The sequence below is a fragment of the Filicampus tigris genome, chromosome 7 (assembly GCF_054856515.1).
Source record: "Filicampus tigris isolate MCC_2025a chromosome 7, RoL_Ftig_1.0, whole genome shotgun sequence".
In the NCBI taxonomy this organism is placed as follows: domain Eukaryota; kingdom Metazoa; phylum Chordata; class Actinopteri; order Syngnathiformes; family Syngnathidae; genus Filicampus; species Filicampus tigris.
Genome location: NC_141223.1, coordinates 14,155,069 through 14,172,330, shown reverse-complemented (window position 1 = coordinate 14,172,330; position 17,262 = coordinate 14,155,069). Strand labels below are relative to the sequence as shown.

The window sequence follows — 17,262 nt, the reverse complement described above, 5'->3', positions numbered from 1 at the left end:
GACATTTTCAGACCCTCTTTTACCTTAACATTTGAAAAAATATATATATAAATAAATTCCTGGGATTGAATGGCTGGACTGTGATGAAGCATATATGTCTTTGTGAGTGAATGAGTTTGGCTGATCTTCAGCCAGCCAGCGTAGAAGCTCGGGGCAGGATCATGTACATTAGGCCTTTTTAGGATGATCACATTTTCATCTTCAGAAATAGGCCACTCACAAAAGATTGACTTGGTTGTTTAATTACACACTTGATGGGTGAGCAGGCACTGCAGAGACCCAACAATTTGTATACAAGCCATTAAAAAGTAAAATTTCCCTATGTCCCCTTTGAAAGGAGCTCATTCATGTTGGCATAATATCCTTATGTGGATGTAGATAATACATACAGATATGCTGTCATTATATTAATCTGACGTTTTCTGTACCTTGAGTACCATTTCTACTACTGACACCGTGGAGGAAAACTTTATTTGTGCTATTTGATTCAGCCTCTGTCAGTCAAACATTTTAGCAGCCCTTTAAAAACAACAAAGTGGCGTTACAGTTCCTCGCAGACGCGCGGTAGGAGTACAAACAAGCGAGCCGCAGCACATTCATGGACATGAACATTTGATGCAAGTCAGAGCAGCACGTTTCAAAAATGTGCACATGCACTTTACAGCCTCACATTTACTCACCTTTGAAATCATATTTGTTTTTAAATGACTTATGAATGAACACATTTCATATTTGACTGGAAGCACTTTGCTACATGTAGTACATCATATAACTTCCATTTTACTTTTCATGTTTCGTTTCATTCGCTTGTCTCTTCCTTCCGACAGATTTAACAGTGTGCTTTTTGGGGGCCTGACACCTCTGGTTGCACTTTCACTCGTGTGCTCTTACAATGTCACTTTTTGAACCATCAGCACGGAATTATTATTATTATTAAATGAAAAAAAAAATAAATAAAATCACAGCACAGATAACACCTGTGGTAGCATTATAGCAGCAAATTCTTGGCCCCATCCACGAAGGTTTTATTGAACATTATGCACCAGAACCTTCGATAGTGCAGCAACAGCTTGCTCAAAGTCATGTGAGATAATGCTGCATGGGTATAATCATTTAATACAGATATTAAAATCTGTATGAAGCAGGCTGGCGTTCCTGCAGTACACACGCTTGACCACAAGCTGGAGGCAGAGCGCTACCATCTTAAGACTCCAACTGTTGAGTGGCGTGTTTAGTGTGAAACCTTTAACTATTAAACTGTAACTGTTTCAAGACAAATTGTTAAGTAAGTAATTCAATTGTTGGAATGTGAAATGTGATAGTTAAGCTGAATGGTTTGAAGAGATAAAGAAATGTGGAAACAAGAAGGTGTTAAATGTTTTTGGATTAGGGAATTGTGCTGTTAAAATTTGGGAAATTTTTGTGAGTTCTCAAGATGTTCTATGAGCTGAATAGTTTGAAGTTGGAATGTTTTGAATCGGGCAAGAAACAGGGAATGTTTTCGTGGAAAATGTGGAATAATGAAAAAAGGTGGGAATTTGGTGGATGTGAAAAATTGCTCCCAAAATGTCACAGTTTGAAATTGGAATGATTTTAATTGGTGGAGAAATGTGATACTGCGAATGTGGATGCCGAAAAATGATGTAACTGCACTGAAATCCTGAAGAAAAAAAGGGAAATGTTGAACGTGAGACTTAAGAGAGGTTTGAATCAATGGAGAAATGTGGAAGGAACAGGTAATATTCCTTATAATTATGCAATTTTACAGTGTAAAATTGGGAAATTTGGGAATGAGATTATTTCCCAAGATATCCTGAATGAGGTGAACATTTTGAAGTTGCAATGTTTGAATCGGTTGAAGAAGTTGTGAAATGTGGAAAGATGAGCTCGTTTAGAAAATTGCCCCATTTATTTCAATCGGAAATTTGTGGAAGGGCGAAAACAATTCCTAAGATGTCCAAAATAATGTGAATACAGTATTTGAAAGTTTGAATGGTTTGGACTTCCACAAATGTGGAAGAAATAGAATGGTAACAATTTGCAGAAGAATCATAGCAAAATAACGTTGTTACCCTCAAAGCGAAATTGCCCGAGTGATCTTGCTAAAGCTTGTTTTCCGAAAACATTCAAATATGATTCAGGCAATTATCAGGCTAACGGTTAAATGCTCTTCACAACTCACACAAGTTTGTGAAATTACAATTGTGACTTGTGAAGTGTTGTTGAGTGAAGTCATGAGCAGAAAGTGTCCTTAAAACGGAGACACGGGTGAGCGCACCGTGTCGGCCGAACCGGACGGAGAATAGTCGTCCGACTCAGAAGTGAAGTCAGCGGGGGACACGACCACCGGGTTGGAGCCGCGGGGGGATGCGGAGCAGACGGAAGAGCGAGCGCCGTGCGGGAAGTTGGCCGCGAGCCTGGCGTCAGGATAATGTTGTCTTTGACGGAAAACTTGCTTCTCCTTGTCCAGTGGAGTGTTCTGACAGGGGAAACAAACAAAAAACGACAGTAAAAATGGGGAACTTTTTGGCTTAGGTATTGTACAATGCTAATTTGCCGCTAACATCGCGATGCCTGGAATTTTCTCAAATTTATTTTTCTCAAAACAAAATTACTTTTCCCTAAAACTAAGCCATTTTTTTCCAAAATCTAAATTTGTCAAATTTTAAAAAACATTTATCTTTCATACACATTTCATTTTCTTAAAAAAAAAATACTTCTTGAAAAAAAAAATTCTTGGAAAAAAAACGTACACTCCCCAAAGTATTCCTTATTTTCTCGACAAATCAACTTTTTCCTCTAAAGTACGACGTGTCAAAACTGATCTATGTGTGTGCGGGATTACCGTGATAACCATGACGCCTGCTGTTGTGCTGCTGCCCTTGTGTCCGGTGTTGAAGTTTTTCTTGATCCTCACGGCCACCGGCAGCTGCTGTTGGTTTTCTGGCACGCCGTCCTCCTGTGAACGCAGACATTCCGCCACAACGCTGCTTGTAGGTTTGAGCACGTGTGAAGTGGTGAGATTATCGACGCCTTCTTACATTGACCCACGGGTGCTCCAGCACCTGCGCGGCTGACAGTCTTTGCTCCACGTCCACCTGCAGCATGCCACTGATGAGAGCCTGAACAGCAGACGCACAAAGGTACGTGAGAGCAGCGTCGACGTAAAGTTCTGATGGTTGCGAAGGTTTCCTAGCACGGCACCCACCTTGGCAGAGTCCGACACGCTGTCCCAGTGTGGTGATGGGAACTCCAGCTGGGCTTTCAGGATTTCTTGGAACAGAACATCCTGGTCCTCGCCGTCACTGTGCAAACACACAAACGTTGGGCTACAAGTCTGCTTTGATCCATGACAATACTTGAGAATGCTTGACGCAGGGCTGGACAAACTTGGGCCACATTTGACGTCATGATTGAATATGTATATAAAATATGACAGATAGGATTAATAACAATAAAACAAAATGTCATTCTCATTTTGTAATTGTATTATTTTTTTGCCTGAGTCATGTTTGAAGTCGAACTGGCTTTACGAACATGTAAAACAGGCAGGTTAGGGGCTCTCGATTTTCAAATAAAGGAATCAACCCAGGGGTCTTCAATCCTATTCCGTCTCTCCTTGCTGCAACACAACTGAGCCAAGTGATAAGATAATCAGCAAGCTCTGCAGAAGCTGGATAACGATCTAATCATTTGAATTAGGGGTGTTGCAGCAGGGAGACATAAAACATCCAGGAAACCGGGCCTTGAGGAACAGGATTGGAGACCCCTGAATTAACAAATTATTGACAGAAAAAGGACGTGTGTCAATGCAGGCGCACGTACCAGTTAAAGGGCGGGAAGCCACACAGCAGGATGTAAGTGATAACACCCGCAGCCCAAATGTCCACCTTGAGGCCATACCTGGAATTGAACAAGAAGGTTGTGAAACACACACTAACAGCCCACATCGAGGACTTTGCTAAAGTTGCCTCTTCTCACCCCTTCTCAGCAACAATCTCCGGCGCCACGTAGGTGGGCGTGCCGCACACCGTGTAGAGGTAACCGTTGACAACGGTAGCCAGGCCAAAGTCGCCCAGTTTCAGAGACTTGCTGCCGTCATGGTGCTGGTAAACCTTTTGTCACACACCACACAACAAGTTGTGAAGTCGCTCTCATTGAACAGGAAGCTGCACCCATCGATAATCAAAGATGTTCTCTTTATGGCAGCAAACGTTTGGGGTCAAGGGAGGGAGGAATTGATTCAACATACCCACCATGTGCACCCTTAATAGAAGTTGAAAAGTTGCCTATTTCCAAGAAAACAAGTCACATTTGTTCAAGAAAAAAACGTTAGCAATCTTTAGAAGGACAAAGATGCATTTTGTGACGTGAAAAAAAGAAGTCGTAATTTTATGAGAATAAGAAAGTCAAATGTGAAGATGTGAAGGCACATTTTAAAGTGGAAATCAACCCAAACATATTTTTTTCAAGAATATGTTCCCAGCAGGCCCACTAGTTGAAACACGGCATTAGTGTTTGTGGAATATGAGTTAAGCAGCAAAATCCACCCTTTATAGCCATCTCAGGGGGTGGCCATTTTGTCATTTCTGTCAACTGAAAATGACATCACAACTACTCAGGGCTCAGGTAACGACGAATCATGGCTCAGCTTCAGAAAACAGGTGAGCTATGTTTGGTCATTACCTGAGTCCTGAGCAACTGTCACGTCTAAGATTGACAATTTCTTCTTTGTGGCGTGCGTTTGTTTACCAGCAGATTTTCGGGTTTGATGTCTCTGTGGACAATGTTGAGGCTGTGCAGGTACTTGATGGCGCTGGCCAGGTTGAACAGCATACAGCCGGCATCCCGCTCCGTGTACTTGTTGGACGAGGTGATGGCATCAAACAGGTCGCCCCCCTTGCACAAACGCAGCAGCAGGCTTTAGGATTCCAAAGTACGTTTATAGGGTGTCAAATTGGAAACAGGTGATGGATGATGAACGCTTCTCATACCTTGACTAACTCCATGACCAGATAAATCTCATTGCCAGTGTCCATCTCTTCAATCAGCAGCACGATGTTGGGATGTTTGACCCGTCGAAGGATGGACACCTCGCTCTGGATCATGTGCTCCTGAACGGCACAGCAAAGTCAAAGACAATGATTGCACAAGGGTTTTCTAATATCCTTGAGCCTTCTGACGCAATGGACAAACACCTTGTACCTTTAGAACACTGGCGTCATCGTTGCTGGAAATGGGCCTCTATACACCCATGTAGATATTGCACCAAAAAACAGACATTTGCAGCTAGAATTGTCATTTACCTCACATCTTCATTGAAAAAAAACCTGCTTTTTATAAAATAAGGACATTTCTTGGCAACCCTGCAAACATGTGAACCCGCAGATGCCGAACGGCAAGTATGCGGGCATTCGCTGTATGCTCATGTTCCAAATCAGTTATAACAATTACTAAATTACAGCAGGTTAAAAAAACACAGGAAAAAAAATGCACCTTTCCACGGCATTTCTCCTTGCTGATGATTTTCAGGGCGTATTCTCTTCCCGTGGATCTCTCCATACACTCTCGCACCACTGCAAAGTTGCCGCTGCCTAAAGTGCGGCCCACTTTGTAGCGCTCGGCGATGGAGGCAGGAACAGTGAACTCGTCCATGGGCTCAGCTGTGGTGGTGGTGGGGGGGGATTTGAATTGACCTTGTTTGTTCTTTAAAGCAAGGCGTGTGATCTCACCTTCGCTGTTGGGTGCATCGCCTTCGTCCATGGAGCTGCACACCTTGGTGGAGGCCAACGACAGGGATGAGCCGCTGTGCTGCGATCCCTGAAAAAGAAAATGTTACAATGTTTATAATTTCAACAACAACAAGATTTTTATTTCACAGATCACACCAGATCACCATGTTGTGTGCGCGTGTGTGTGTCCGTTGTTTTTATTTAATATTTTTCTTTATTTGGCGGCGTGTCTCTGCTTGTGCAGCGCCTGCATGTGACGTGTGCATTAGTGAAAATTATGGATGCTGATTGGCTGTCGCCGACGAGGGACTTCTGTATTTTTAGATGGTTTAACTCATGTTTTGTATTATTTTCGAGTATTTGTGTCTACTCTATATGTGTTATTATAAGTAATTTGTTTTAATTTTCTGCTTTAACTGTCTTTGTTGTTGTATTATTGCTATTTTATGTTATATTTAAAGTGCTTTGTTACAGCACCAGCTGTTGTGAAATGCGCTATATAAATGAAGTTGCATTGTATCGTATAAGAAAAGTTATTGTTAGTTGTGATTTGTTATTAAGGAATACAAAATTATTTTCCCCCTACCTGTCGTCTCCTGACGCTGCCCGGACTGGTGGGAGAGGGGCAAGGGGATTTGCCCGATCGAGGGGTGGACAGCTGACTGCCTGCAGTCCCATTGGCTGGCGAAAAAGACCGTGTCATTTTGTTCTCCCTCTTCCAGCCTGAAAACTGTCAGCAATTGCACATATGTGAGGCCTCACCTGAGCCAGTAGATGAGGGCGACTTGCTCCTGCGGGACATTCCGCCACTTCTCGGAGAGCAGCGACCGTGCACTGAGGGAAGCCGGCCGTACGAGGCCGACTTGGCCACCCTGCAGTCTGGAGAGATAAGAAGAAGGAAAGTGTGACACGAGGCAAGTGTGGTGTAAGACGCAAGTGCAGCAAACCAAAGCAGTGGAACAGCTGGAAATGAGTTAAAACAATGACTTGAATATCACCCTTGACAGGTCAACTCATTGTTGTTTTAAGCCTCAATTCACACAGAGCAGAATCCCCAACAGCCACAGGGACAGGTAAACAGAGTGCCAGAAGTTACAGTTGGAGCTATAAGGTCAAAAGTAAACCAAATTGGGTGAAATAGCAAACCCAGAGCTGAGTCCAAAAGTGACTATTGGCCCAGTCACTTACTATTTATACCCAGCACATTAGGTTGAGGATTTGAGTCAGCACATTCAGTCAAGATTTTGACCCAGAAAAAGGCAAACAAAAACTACCAATATTGATGAGTTAGTTACTAAAAAATGAGTCACCAGTCTAGCTGTGGTTCAAACTAATTTTATAATCAACATTTGCTAAGAAGAAGTGACTTCCCCCTGTCAGTGTCTCCTCAAATGGTATGTTTGGTACAGTTTTTACAACAGCCAGCTTCAGGTCTTTAGCCCACCACAATCCAGCCTTCAACCCAATCTGCTGGGTCAAAATAATGAATGCAACCTTGGGTAAAAGTAACCCAACCTGCTCAAAATCCACAGGGGTCCAACAAGCGGTTTGGAATATAACCCAGCATTTATTTAGTTTGTATGCCACACTTACCACTTTCGTCCAAACTGAAGTCATCTTGGTAGCGGTACTTTTCAGGCCCACAAGCAAAGAAGATGTCGTCGTCCCCAAAAAAGTCCTGAAGGCACGTGACCTGCAAAACATGAACTGTTTTTATAGCCATATAAATCAGTGGTTGTGTTTGAAAAGATGAATTGGAAATGTAGACTTTTCAAATACAACTGAACTGTATTAGCCAGTGATTCTTTTGTGTGGCACAAGAGGGAGCCTGCGTACCAATAGTGGTTTCGCACTTGGAGGATCACTCAACGAAATCATGAAAGCTTGCAAATAGGTAAACAAATGTCTTAGTGGATGCAGCTGGTGCTCTCATTAGAATCATAAATAAATCAAAAGACGATGATGGCGCCCTGGCCTTCTCCTTAAAAGCCGATATTGATACACTTAACTAAGGCACATTTCCTTTCACTGGAAGAGCACCGCGCCCAGCTGAACTGAAGCAGTTAGTGCATACTAATATCTTGATGTCTTCATGACTGGAACACATGCAAATATTATTCCAAGTGTTGTCTTGGACTTGTTTTATTGCACCTCAGTACAGGAAAAATAGTCAAACAATGAGGATGGGGCCTAATTGCGCACAACAGACACGCCCACACACTCTGACAGACACCCATCAAATCTGCCCCTCCTCCAGAACTTGTGCCAAGTCCCAGCGGGAGGGGAGCTGCAAGGATGGCTGTTGCCAAGAGCACGGAGGGTGGGGGTGCGAGTGTGAAAGAAAAGATGAGGAGGGCACATCTGATCTCAGGCCTGAGCACAGCCCACAAAAAAGCAAAACCGCCTCTAACCATTTCTCTTCAAGTCTACCAGGCCACCACGAAATGGCCAATGAAGACACCCAGCAGAATGTTGACCTCCACCAAGGCCAAAAGGGCCAAAGGTGGGAAACACCAAAAATGTGAGAAATTGTATCTACTCGCGCATGTGCAACCAATAAATGTGCTGATTTTTCAAAATGATTGTTATGGAATATTTTGGGTTGCTGACAAACTTGTGCTCCACATTTCTCAATAATGGCGTGAAAATAAGTGGGAATGGGAATATTTACTTTACAGGTCCATTTAGTCTGCACCCCAACATTTTAAAGTTTGAGGCCACTGTAGTCGTAGGAAAAAAAAAACTAATCTCATAATCCTAATCCTACAAATTTTGAAACACAAACCCTACTTTGAAACCCTAACCTTATTACGAAACCCTACTTTGAAACACTAACACTACATTGAGACCTTAACTCCACTTTGAATCCCTATTTTGAGACCCTAACAATACTCTGAAACCCTACTTGTTATGAAACCCTCCTTTGAAACACCAGACCTATATTGAGACCTTAACTCTACTTTGAAACACAACTCTGAAACAAAACGTACTTGAAACCCCTACCACTACCTTGAAACACTAACTGTACTTTCAGACCCTAACAGTATTATGAAACCCTACTTTGAAACACTAACCCTACTTTGAGACCTTAACTGTACTTTGAAACCCTACTTTAAAACCCTACCACTTTCTTGAAACACTAACTGTACTTCAAACCCTAACCCTTTTATGAAACCCTACTTTGAAACAGACTTAACCCTAATTTGAAACCCTATTTTGAAACACAAACCATACTTTAAAACCTACCATGAAACCCTACTTTGAAATCCTAACCCCACTTTGAAACACTAACTATACATTGAGTCCTTAACCCTAATTTGGAACCCTATTTTGAAACCCTAACCCTGATATGAAACCCTCCTTTGAAACACAACACCTATTTTGAAACCCTAACCGTATTTTGAAATCCTTACTTTGAAACCCTAACGGTATTTTGAAACCCTACTTTGAAAACCTAATCCTACTGTGCCCTATTTTGAAAACAATCTTAATTATGCCATTACCCATCCACTATCCATACTGCACTATCCTCACAAATGTCGCTGGAGTGCTAGAGCCACAACTGTTGGGAGGAAACCAGAGTACCCGGAGAAAAGACACGCAGGCACGGGGAGAACATGCAAACTCCACACAGGAAGGCCGGAGCCGCGCTCGAACCCACGACCTCTGAACTGTGAGGTGGACGTGCTAACCAGTCGACCACCGTGCCGCCTATTATGCCATTACTGTTTTTTATATTTATAAAGTTCAATAATATAGATTGCTAGTTTTATTGCTCAAAGCATACACAAACGTTTGTGTTGTTGTTTTTTTGAGACCCACTGCTGTGACATGGCGATGGAACATAGAGGCACTGCCACGCTCAGCGTCGCCACCACCATGGCACAAATTTTGCCTTTTATACCGGCTTCAGAGTCCAGAAATTGCTTTTCATATTCACCGTCAACATCTTGCAGCCGAAAATCGAGGCAGTGATCTAAAATAGCTTCCTTCTGCTGACTTTTTGTTTTAAGAGCTAAAAATAGAAAGTGCTGGAGTGTTGAGAACAAATGCAAAATTTTGCCAAACAGTGAACTACCACCTTGATAGCACGGAGTGACTGCAATTAAAGACGAAATGTTATTGATAAACCTGCCGAAAAATCCACCGGCTCATCACAGACTTTCCCTCAAATTGATTACTTCCTCCTATGACACATAAACTCCCGGCCATCGTCCGTCATTCGACCCGACCGGCTGGTCGGTCAATACTCGTACAGGATGCTACTGCTTGACAACAAAGAGTGTTGCATGGGGGAGAGGTTGTGATATTCGGGGGCAGGCCTGATGGAGCTGCTATGTCACTGAGCCATCAAGCACAATATAAATCAATATAAAGCGGCACAATCACCAGTGTCCTGGTTACACTACTCCATCACAAATCTACAATAGCGGAGCACTTTCCCTCTCCGGATCAAAGCCAGCAAAGGCCCGATTGTCGATTTTCATCCCATCTGCTCGGCACACGCTCAGGCCGAACAATTATAAATCCATTAATGCGGTGAGTGGAAGGCCATAGTCCAACCGCATCACCCCAGACCTAAGTCAGTCATGCATAGTTACTTCTCTTTGGCTACATGTAAGAGCCCTCACCACACCACCGATAATGCTAAGGAGACGGCCTCCATCCGATGGTTGCAAAGTGTACCTAAAGAAAATAAATTGTGAATATACGGCATCGCCGCCCACCTCACTGATTCGTTGCTGGTCCACAAAAAGTGGAAGACCACAGGCCAACCAAATCACCAAAGTCAGTCATGCATGGTTACTTCTCTTTAGCTACATGTACCGTAATCCTGTCTCACCCAACCACCGGCATTCGTAAGGAGACGGTCTCCATCTAACGGTTGCAAAGTGTTAACCTGTCATAATGTGAATCACTCAAAGGAGTTCTCCACAGTAGCAGTATTGGGACTGCTCTAATGTGATCTGCTGGGGAAAAGCAGGACATCCAGTACAATACTTTGCGCTAATTGGGCGATGCGGCAACTTGTGCAAACCTACCACACTTTTGTTTTGACCAATCATGGCAACAGATGAAAATGTCCACAAGTGAGTAAGCTTGTACATCAAACTCTTACAAAATCCAGTAGGTAAAAAAGCGCAAACATCTTTACCAGATAATTATGCACAAAGTGCCTCTCGCTGTTCTTTCAAAAGTCAGCAGACTCGGGACACCGAATGGCTGCCGGTCCGCAGAAATTTGGTACAAACATGAACAAGTCCCTGAAAGAAAAATAGTTGGGGACCACTGGTCTATGGGGATCCATTTAGAAGACTTTTAAGATGCCGCTCCAAGGATGACTCGACTTTACCATAATCACTTTGATGAAAGAAGATCTAGAGAATGTTGTTATGCATCATCTTTTCCACGGCCTCCAATTTTCAAGCAAAAATGAAATCCACATGATCAAAGGATAAAATCATTTAGACAGTCTCCCCCAATCACTCAGGTTGCCGAATGACATATAAGGGTTTGTTTACTATGCGGTGCCATCTGAAAACACTCCGGCTATTGCCACCCGGAAGTACGTGTGACGTTATGGTGAAAAGGTCTAAACCGTGACACAGTCGTGGGACGAGGTGCCATGTGCTCCATCTTGATGCTGCTGCATCCCGGGCCCCTCTCACACACGCTACTTCACACTCTAAGAGTCCTGACATCACTGCCTGCGGCACCGCTCTGCAGCAGTTCCTTAGCAACCGGCTCGGGAAACCACATTGCCATGGAAACCATAGACACCATCAGAGAGGAGGGGAGGGGTGATGAAAGTCATTTGATTTTTGTGATATGGTCGATCGCATGGACGGGAGGCAGTCTTTCGCCAGGCACGAACAGGCTTAATTCAAGAGCTGAATACCGACCAAATGTCATCTGTCTGTCTGTCTATCTATCAAGCCAGCTAGCAAGCTATCAAGCTAGCTAGAGAGCTCGCATTGTGTCTGCCTCTCTTTCTGTCCATCCATTGATATTGATCGAGAGATCATGTGAGCCAAGTTACTAAATAGGATTGATCACCTGCTGTTGTTTTAGCAGATACATCCGTCTAACATCCATTCCATAGAAGTATATTAAAGAGAGTCTGGGAAACCTAATTTCTCATTCTCAATGAATCTAAAGTGGACATATGTGTTTTCCATTACAAACTTTGCTAGATTTACAATCTGAGAATAAAAACCTTGACCTGGTGAGAAGTAAATTATAATAATTGCACAAAATGCCAATAAAATGTATCACCAATGTCAAGGACTATGTGTGGAATTAAAAGAAGAGTGAGGCGAGCATTCCGTCAGTCCGCCACTGATGGACGCCTGATTGAAGATTGACGAATGACACCTTTTAAGAATGATGAATGACAGAAGCGGGTTTTCATCCGTCAGTGTAATCGTCATCCGTCACTGGTGGACGCTAGTTTTTCTGACGTTTTTTGGGGGGAAGGACTGACAGACCAACAGACTTCTGACAAACTAACTGACATACTTAAATGACGGACTGACTGACGAACTGAGGGACTGACGATTACAATTCGGTTCGCCATGAAAAATGACGGATTGACGAATGACAGACGAGTACCCTGGCCGCTGAGGGATGATGAATTACGTCACCATCAAAATTTAGTAAAATGCCCACCTCTGGTTTACAAATCCCGACTTGGTGGGAAAGTTGCTGTACAGTTGTACCTTGACCTTGACTTACGGTAGTTTCATTTGTTCCATGAGCAAACATTTAACTAAATTGTTTTACTATTGTAAAATACAAACATAAAAACTAGGTGGCCGACCGATTAATTGGCCAGCCAATTTAATTGGATATTAGCTCTTTTAAATTGGGAGAAATGTGCAAAAAAAATCTACCCATTCTTGACAGTTTTGCTGAATTTTATTCAGCCGAATATCGGTATCGCCCACCAAAAAATACTTATCGGTCGAGCCCTACTCATAAGCACCGTAATACGCTATGCTGTTCAGACTTTCCACTAGAAAAAGAGTAATAGGATACATACAGCCTTCCCATCCACCGTGAACAGCCTTTTGACTGCGCCGCTGTCCAGTTTAATGGCTTCCGTAATGTCCGTCATGACCTGCTCGAAGGAGTGTGCCGTCTTTTTGTTGAGCAAGACGCGCACGGCCTTGCGGGGTTTGACACCGCTGCGGACAATGGTGACCAGCTTGGGCTTGATGAAGTCCTTGCTCTCCCGGGTCTCTGGCGAGCTGGCTCTGCCGCTGCTGAGGGAGGGCGGGTCGCGGGGGGATGCGACAGCCGTCTTGGCGCCAGCTGACCAGTTGGGGTTGATATTCTTGGTGTAATCCACCTTCTTGTACGGCTCGAAAGAGGCACACACGTAGCTTTCTCCTATAAATGTATAAGGATGTGCGTTGGCATTTGGGTGGCAAAGGGGTGGAATACTTGAAATTTGCGTAAAAATTCAGGTGAATTTCAACAAGAGGTTAATGAGAACGTCAACCCAAAATTTTTCTTTACAAGAGAATGTTCTGTGCAGCGGCACTAGTATAAACACGGCTTGCTGACTAATATTGTGTTTGTGGAAAATGAGTGAAGCATAAAAATCCACCCATTTTTGTCCATATCAAGGGCAGCCATTTTGCCACTTGTTGTCGACTGAAAATGACAAATTTTGCTGCTTCACTCCTATTCCACAAACAATGGTGTGTTTAGACTTGTGAAAGTGCATAGAACATATTATCGCAAATCATTTTTTGGGGTTGACTCCCCCTTTAAGAATTTTGGAAACATTCTAAATTGCTGGGAAATGTGGACATGAACTGGGAATTGGCGGTAATTTAATTGAAAAACATCACATACAAACAGAGGTGGATTTTTCCCCATGCATGCATTGAAAATAATGGAATAATTATATGCAGAAAAATTCCATTCGGGACAAAGGTTTTTCAACGTCACAGGGCCCACTTTTTTCTCAAGGCCATAATGACTATAATGTTTAATTAAAATGTTATGTTGGACGCTACCCGTTTCAGTCCATTATAAATTAGCACATTTAGTAGGCCTACAATGTAAATTAATAAATATTATTACTTTACTCTTTTAAAGTATAACGTGGCGAAAGTACAGATGTTTGTGTGAAAATGTAAGGAGCAGAAGTAAAAAGTAAGCTGAAAAATGACTAAAATTTCTACTTAAAGTACTTAAAGTCCATCATTACTTGACACTGCTATAATATTCAAGCATATATTAAAATTTTGCTTTGCAATAAGCAGGCATTCATGCAAAATCGACACTTGTGGTTCCCCTTGTCCACGTGTGAAGGCATTACAGTAATGCGAGCCAGAGGGCACTTTGATGTCAATTTTAGTCAACAGCAGGCGATGTGAAAATGGCTTAAATCTAATATTTAATTATAATTCTTAATTCTAATCAGAATAACGTTTTTCGAGAAGTGGGGGCACATAGAACATATTCCTGCAAAGACAATTTTTGACTTCATATCCACTTTAAAGAACACAGCCCACCTTCTACCAACTGCTCCATGCTTGTGACTCTCGTCATGCCATCGACGGAGTATATGGTCCGAACACCCTGCGGTAGGTTGACATTGTCCGAGAGTGCTCGCGTGAGATCGGCCAGGAGCGCGTCATGGGAGCGGAACCTGTCCTGGGAAATGGCATAGACGATCCCTTGGAAGTAACGGTCGCCGTTGCGGTAAAAGCGAACCTTCTTGGCCTTTTTCTCCGAGCTCAGCGCCTGCAGCGTCCTAGTTCGGTACAAACTGCAGTGGGCGCTGTGACTAGGGCTGGCGAGCCCGTTGCCCCTGGATCCCCGGCGGGCATACCGCTGGGCCTTGTCCCGCTCGTCAAAGTGCTCCAGCTCCATGTTTGACGGTGCTTTTAAGCCCTAATAAAGATGCAGTATGAAAAAAAAAAGAAAGAAAAGAAAAAAGGCCTTTGATTTGAAAGGGGACATACAGTTATAACTTGACTTATGACTTTAATCATTTCCATGACTCAAGAGCAAGGTCATAAATTAGTGTACCCGTCCGTATACTGTATACTGCACATATACAGTATATTATTTTTCCCATTGAAATGAATTGAATGAATAGAAAAACACTTGATTTTTGTTAATTTTTTTTAATAAAGAAAATTGGCCATGTTTTGTAAAATATCAAAACATAAGAAAGACGAATCTTAAATAATGAACTGGTTTTATAATGTGTACAGTAATTCAGCCCAAACACACACTGAAAAAGAGTCTGGGCATCATTTATTCAATTTTAATTCGTCAAGTGGTTGCACGAAATAAAATCATCTGAATCCAGATAGATTTTTAAAGAGGACTATATCTACTGTAAAAATGTATCTGGGGGACAGGTGATTTTATTTTGTGCAACCGCTTGACAAAATAAAATTGAGTAAATTCAACCATCATTTTTTTCAGTGCACACATACACCGAGTGGCGCACAAACACATGCACGCACGCGCACACACAATACACTGGAAGAAAATGCTGTGCATCATTTACTCATGTTTATTTCATAAAGTGGTTGCATGAAACAAAATCATCTGAATCCAGATTGCAGATTTTATAAGAAGACTATACATGTACAGTACTAAATGTATCTGTATCCATATTATTTTATTTTGTGCAACCACTTTGCAAAATAAAAGTGAGTAACTTCAACACACCCTTTTTTTTCAGTGTAGCGCAATTGAGACTTTAAAGAGGCGTGGATGAGACCGCATTATCCACATCTTTGTCATGCTCCTTGTGAGTGTTTCCATTTTTCTAATTGTATGTTAAGCTTCTTGCCCTGTTCAATAAACGACTCAAAGTACATCACAGCGTGTGGCTCACCATGTTTTCTCTCCCATACACAAAAATGTGTAAGTTGCTGGTAAGTAAATCACTGGTAAGGTACCACACTGTAGTCTGTAAAATGGATCATGAACTATCCAATAGTTGGGTCTCTGAAGTGCCCTGCCACCCGAAATTAGATAACCATGAAAGTCTCTTGTTAGCTGCCTTTTTTACTTCCATTTTCATAAAACAAGAACACCCCCTCAAAACAGGCTAATTTCAGCGAGGCCTATACAAGAGTGTGACAAGTGTACTGTAATTGTTGGTCCTTGTTGCTAAAACAATTTCGGACATGTTAAATAGACACCTGGAACGGTTTTAAATTGTGGATTTGGGGAAATCCGCACAATTCTACTTGTGTTGAACGCCAGAAGCCCTCTTCATAACCATGCTGCTGCGAGGACACATAAGTCACACCCATCCCATGCTTCTTGGTTTGACACCTTCCACAATCAGAACGTTTTTCGTTCAATAAAGAAATAATACACAAACAATGCAGCATCATATGCACATACAATAATAGCATCTTAAGTAATTGGATTTCTTGCAAGATAGAAAAAAAACCCAACGTAAAACAATGAAAATGAATTGGATTTGATTTGGATTCGTCCTACCTTCGAGATTGGAGCAGAAACGTGTCAAAAAGAAAAGGGTGTGAGTCGCCTTAAATGCATTCATTTGATGTCACAGACGGGGCGAGTGTCCCTTTGTTGCTGCGTGTGCACGCCCGCCTGCCGTGTGCTTGCTCGCACGCGGAGAAGAGGGAGGACTGGAGCCGGTGTCCTCCTCCACCCAACTGAGCTTATTGCCCCTCCTCCACCTGCTACCAACTCCTCATCGTCATCTTTCTTCCTCCCTCCTCCCTCCTCGGCCATTGCACTGCGGACACCGGACCTGTGCTCGTCCACGGCGAAGCGCGCATGCGCTAAATGATTACAGTATATAATAAGTTAAGTTCACCAAACTTTTTAAACTGCATAAAGACTTCTTGTTTACTAATGCAAAGGCTTATCAGTTTGATACACACTTGTGAAAAAAAAATGCTGACCCCTCACAATGGATTTCTGTAAATCTCTGCCATTTAAGATCACTTCTGCAACATTTCTAGAAAATCAAAATGTCCACTCACTGGTGAGGTAATATTACAACAGGCCTGCAGGCTACTCACGTGGTCCCTGATCCACCTCAATCAGTGCCCATGGTGCTTTACAAAGCTTAACAGTCACACATTCACACGCACACACACATGCTACACTTAATGCTGTCCTGCAAGGTTCTGCACGGCCCACTGGGAGCAAATGGGTTCAGTGTCTTGCTAAAGGACACTTCAACAATGCACAGTTGGAGTCAGGATTTCAACCGGCGACCCTTCGGTCAATGGATGACTTGCTCTACCAAATGACCCCAGCCTCTGCATTTCTAGTTTTTCATTTTTGTGTATCATTAGATAAATGATGTACAATTGTGTTGCGTTATACTGCAGTATGAGTATATTTGTTATAATTATAGGGGGTAAGAGGTAGAAACTGAAGGACCAGGCAACAGTATAGATTCAAGTCTTACTCATGTCAGAAAACATCACACATACAAGCTTTGTGCAAGTAAAATTTTTTTTTTTTTACAACAGCGTCAAATGGGATTTATTTTTATCTAAAA

The 17,262-nt window shown here is 42.5% G+C and overlaps 1 protein-coding gene across 2 annotated transcripts; it reads right to left on the bottom strand.

Annotated features, from left to right (window-relative positions):
- Positions 1–221: 221 nt before the first annotated feature.
- dclk1b (doublecortin-like kinase 1b) lies at positions 222–16,411 on the bottom strand. 2 transcript variants are annotated; one of them, XM_086035954.1, is made up of 16 exons: positions 16,221–16,410; positions 14,261–14,642; positions 12,775–13,124; positions 7,326–7,425; positions 6,495–6,611; positions 6,319–6,413; positions 5,733–5,820; positions 5,497–5,663; positions 4,995–5,114; positions 4,753–4,899; positions 3,982–4,115; positions 3,826–3,903; positions 3,209–3,305; positions 3,042–3,122; positions 2,846–2,959; positions 222–2,479 (listed from the first exon to the last, which is right to left on the bottom strand). In XM_086035954.1, the coding sequence occupies exons 2-16, from the start codon at positions 14,619–14,621 to the stop codon at positions 2,252–2,254; spliced, it is 2,277 nt and encodes a 758-aa protein (XP_085892080.1). In that variant the 5' UTR covers positions 14,622–14,642; positions 16,221–16,410; the 3' UTR covers positions 222–2,251. The 2 variants fall into 2 exon arrangements, with proteins under 2 accessions (XP_085892080.1, XP_085892079.1); XM_086035953.1 differs by having other exon boundaries at positions 5,497–5,820; positions 16,221–16,411.
- Positions 16,412–17,262: the final 851 nt, after the last annotated feature.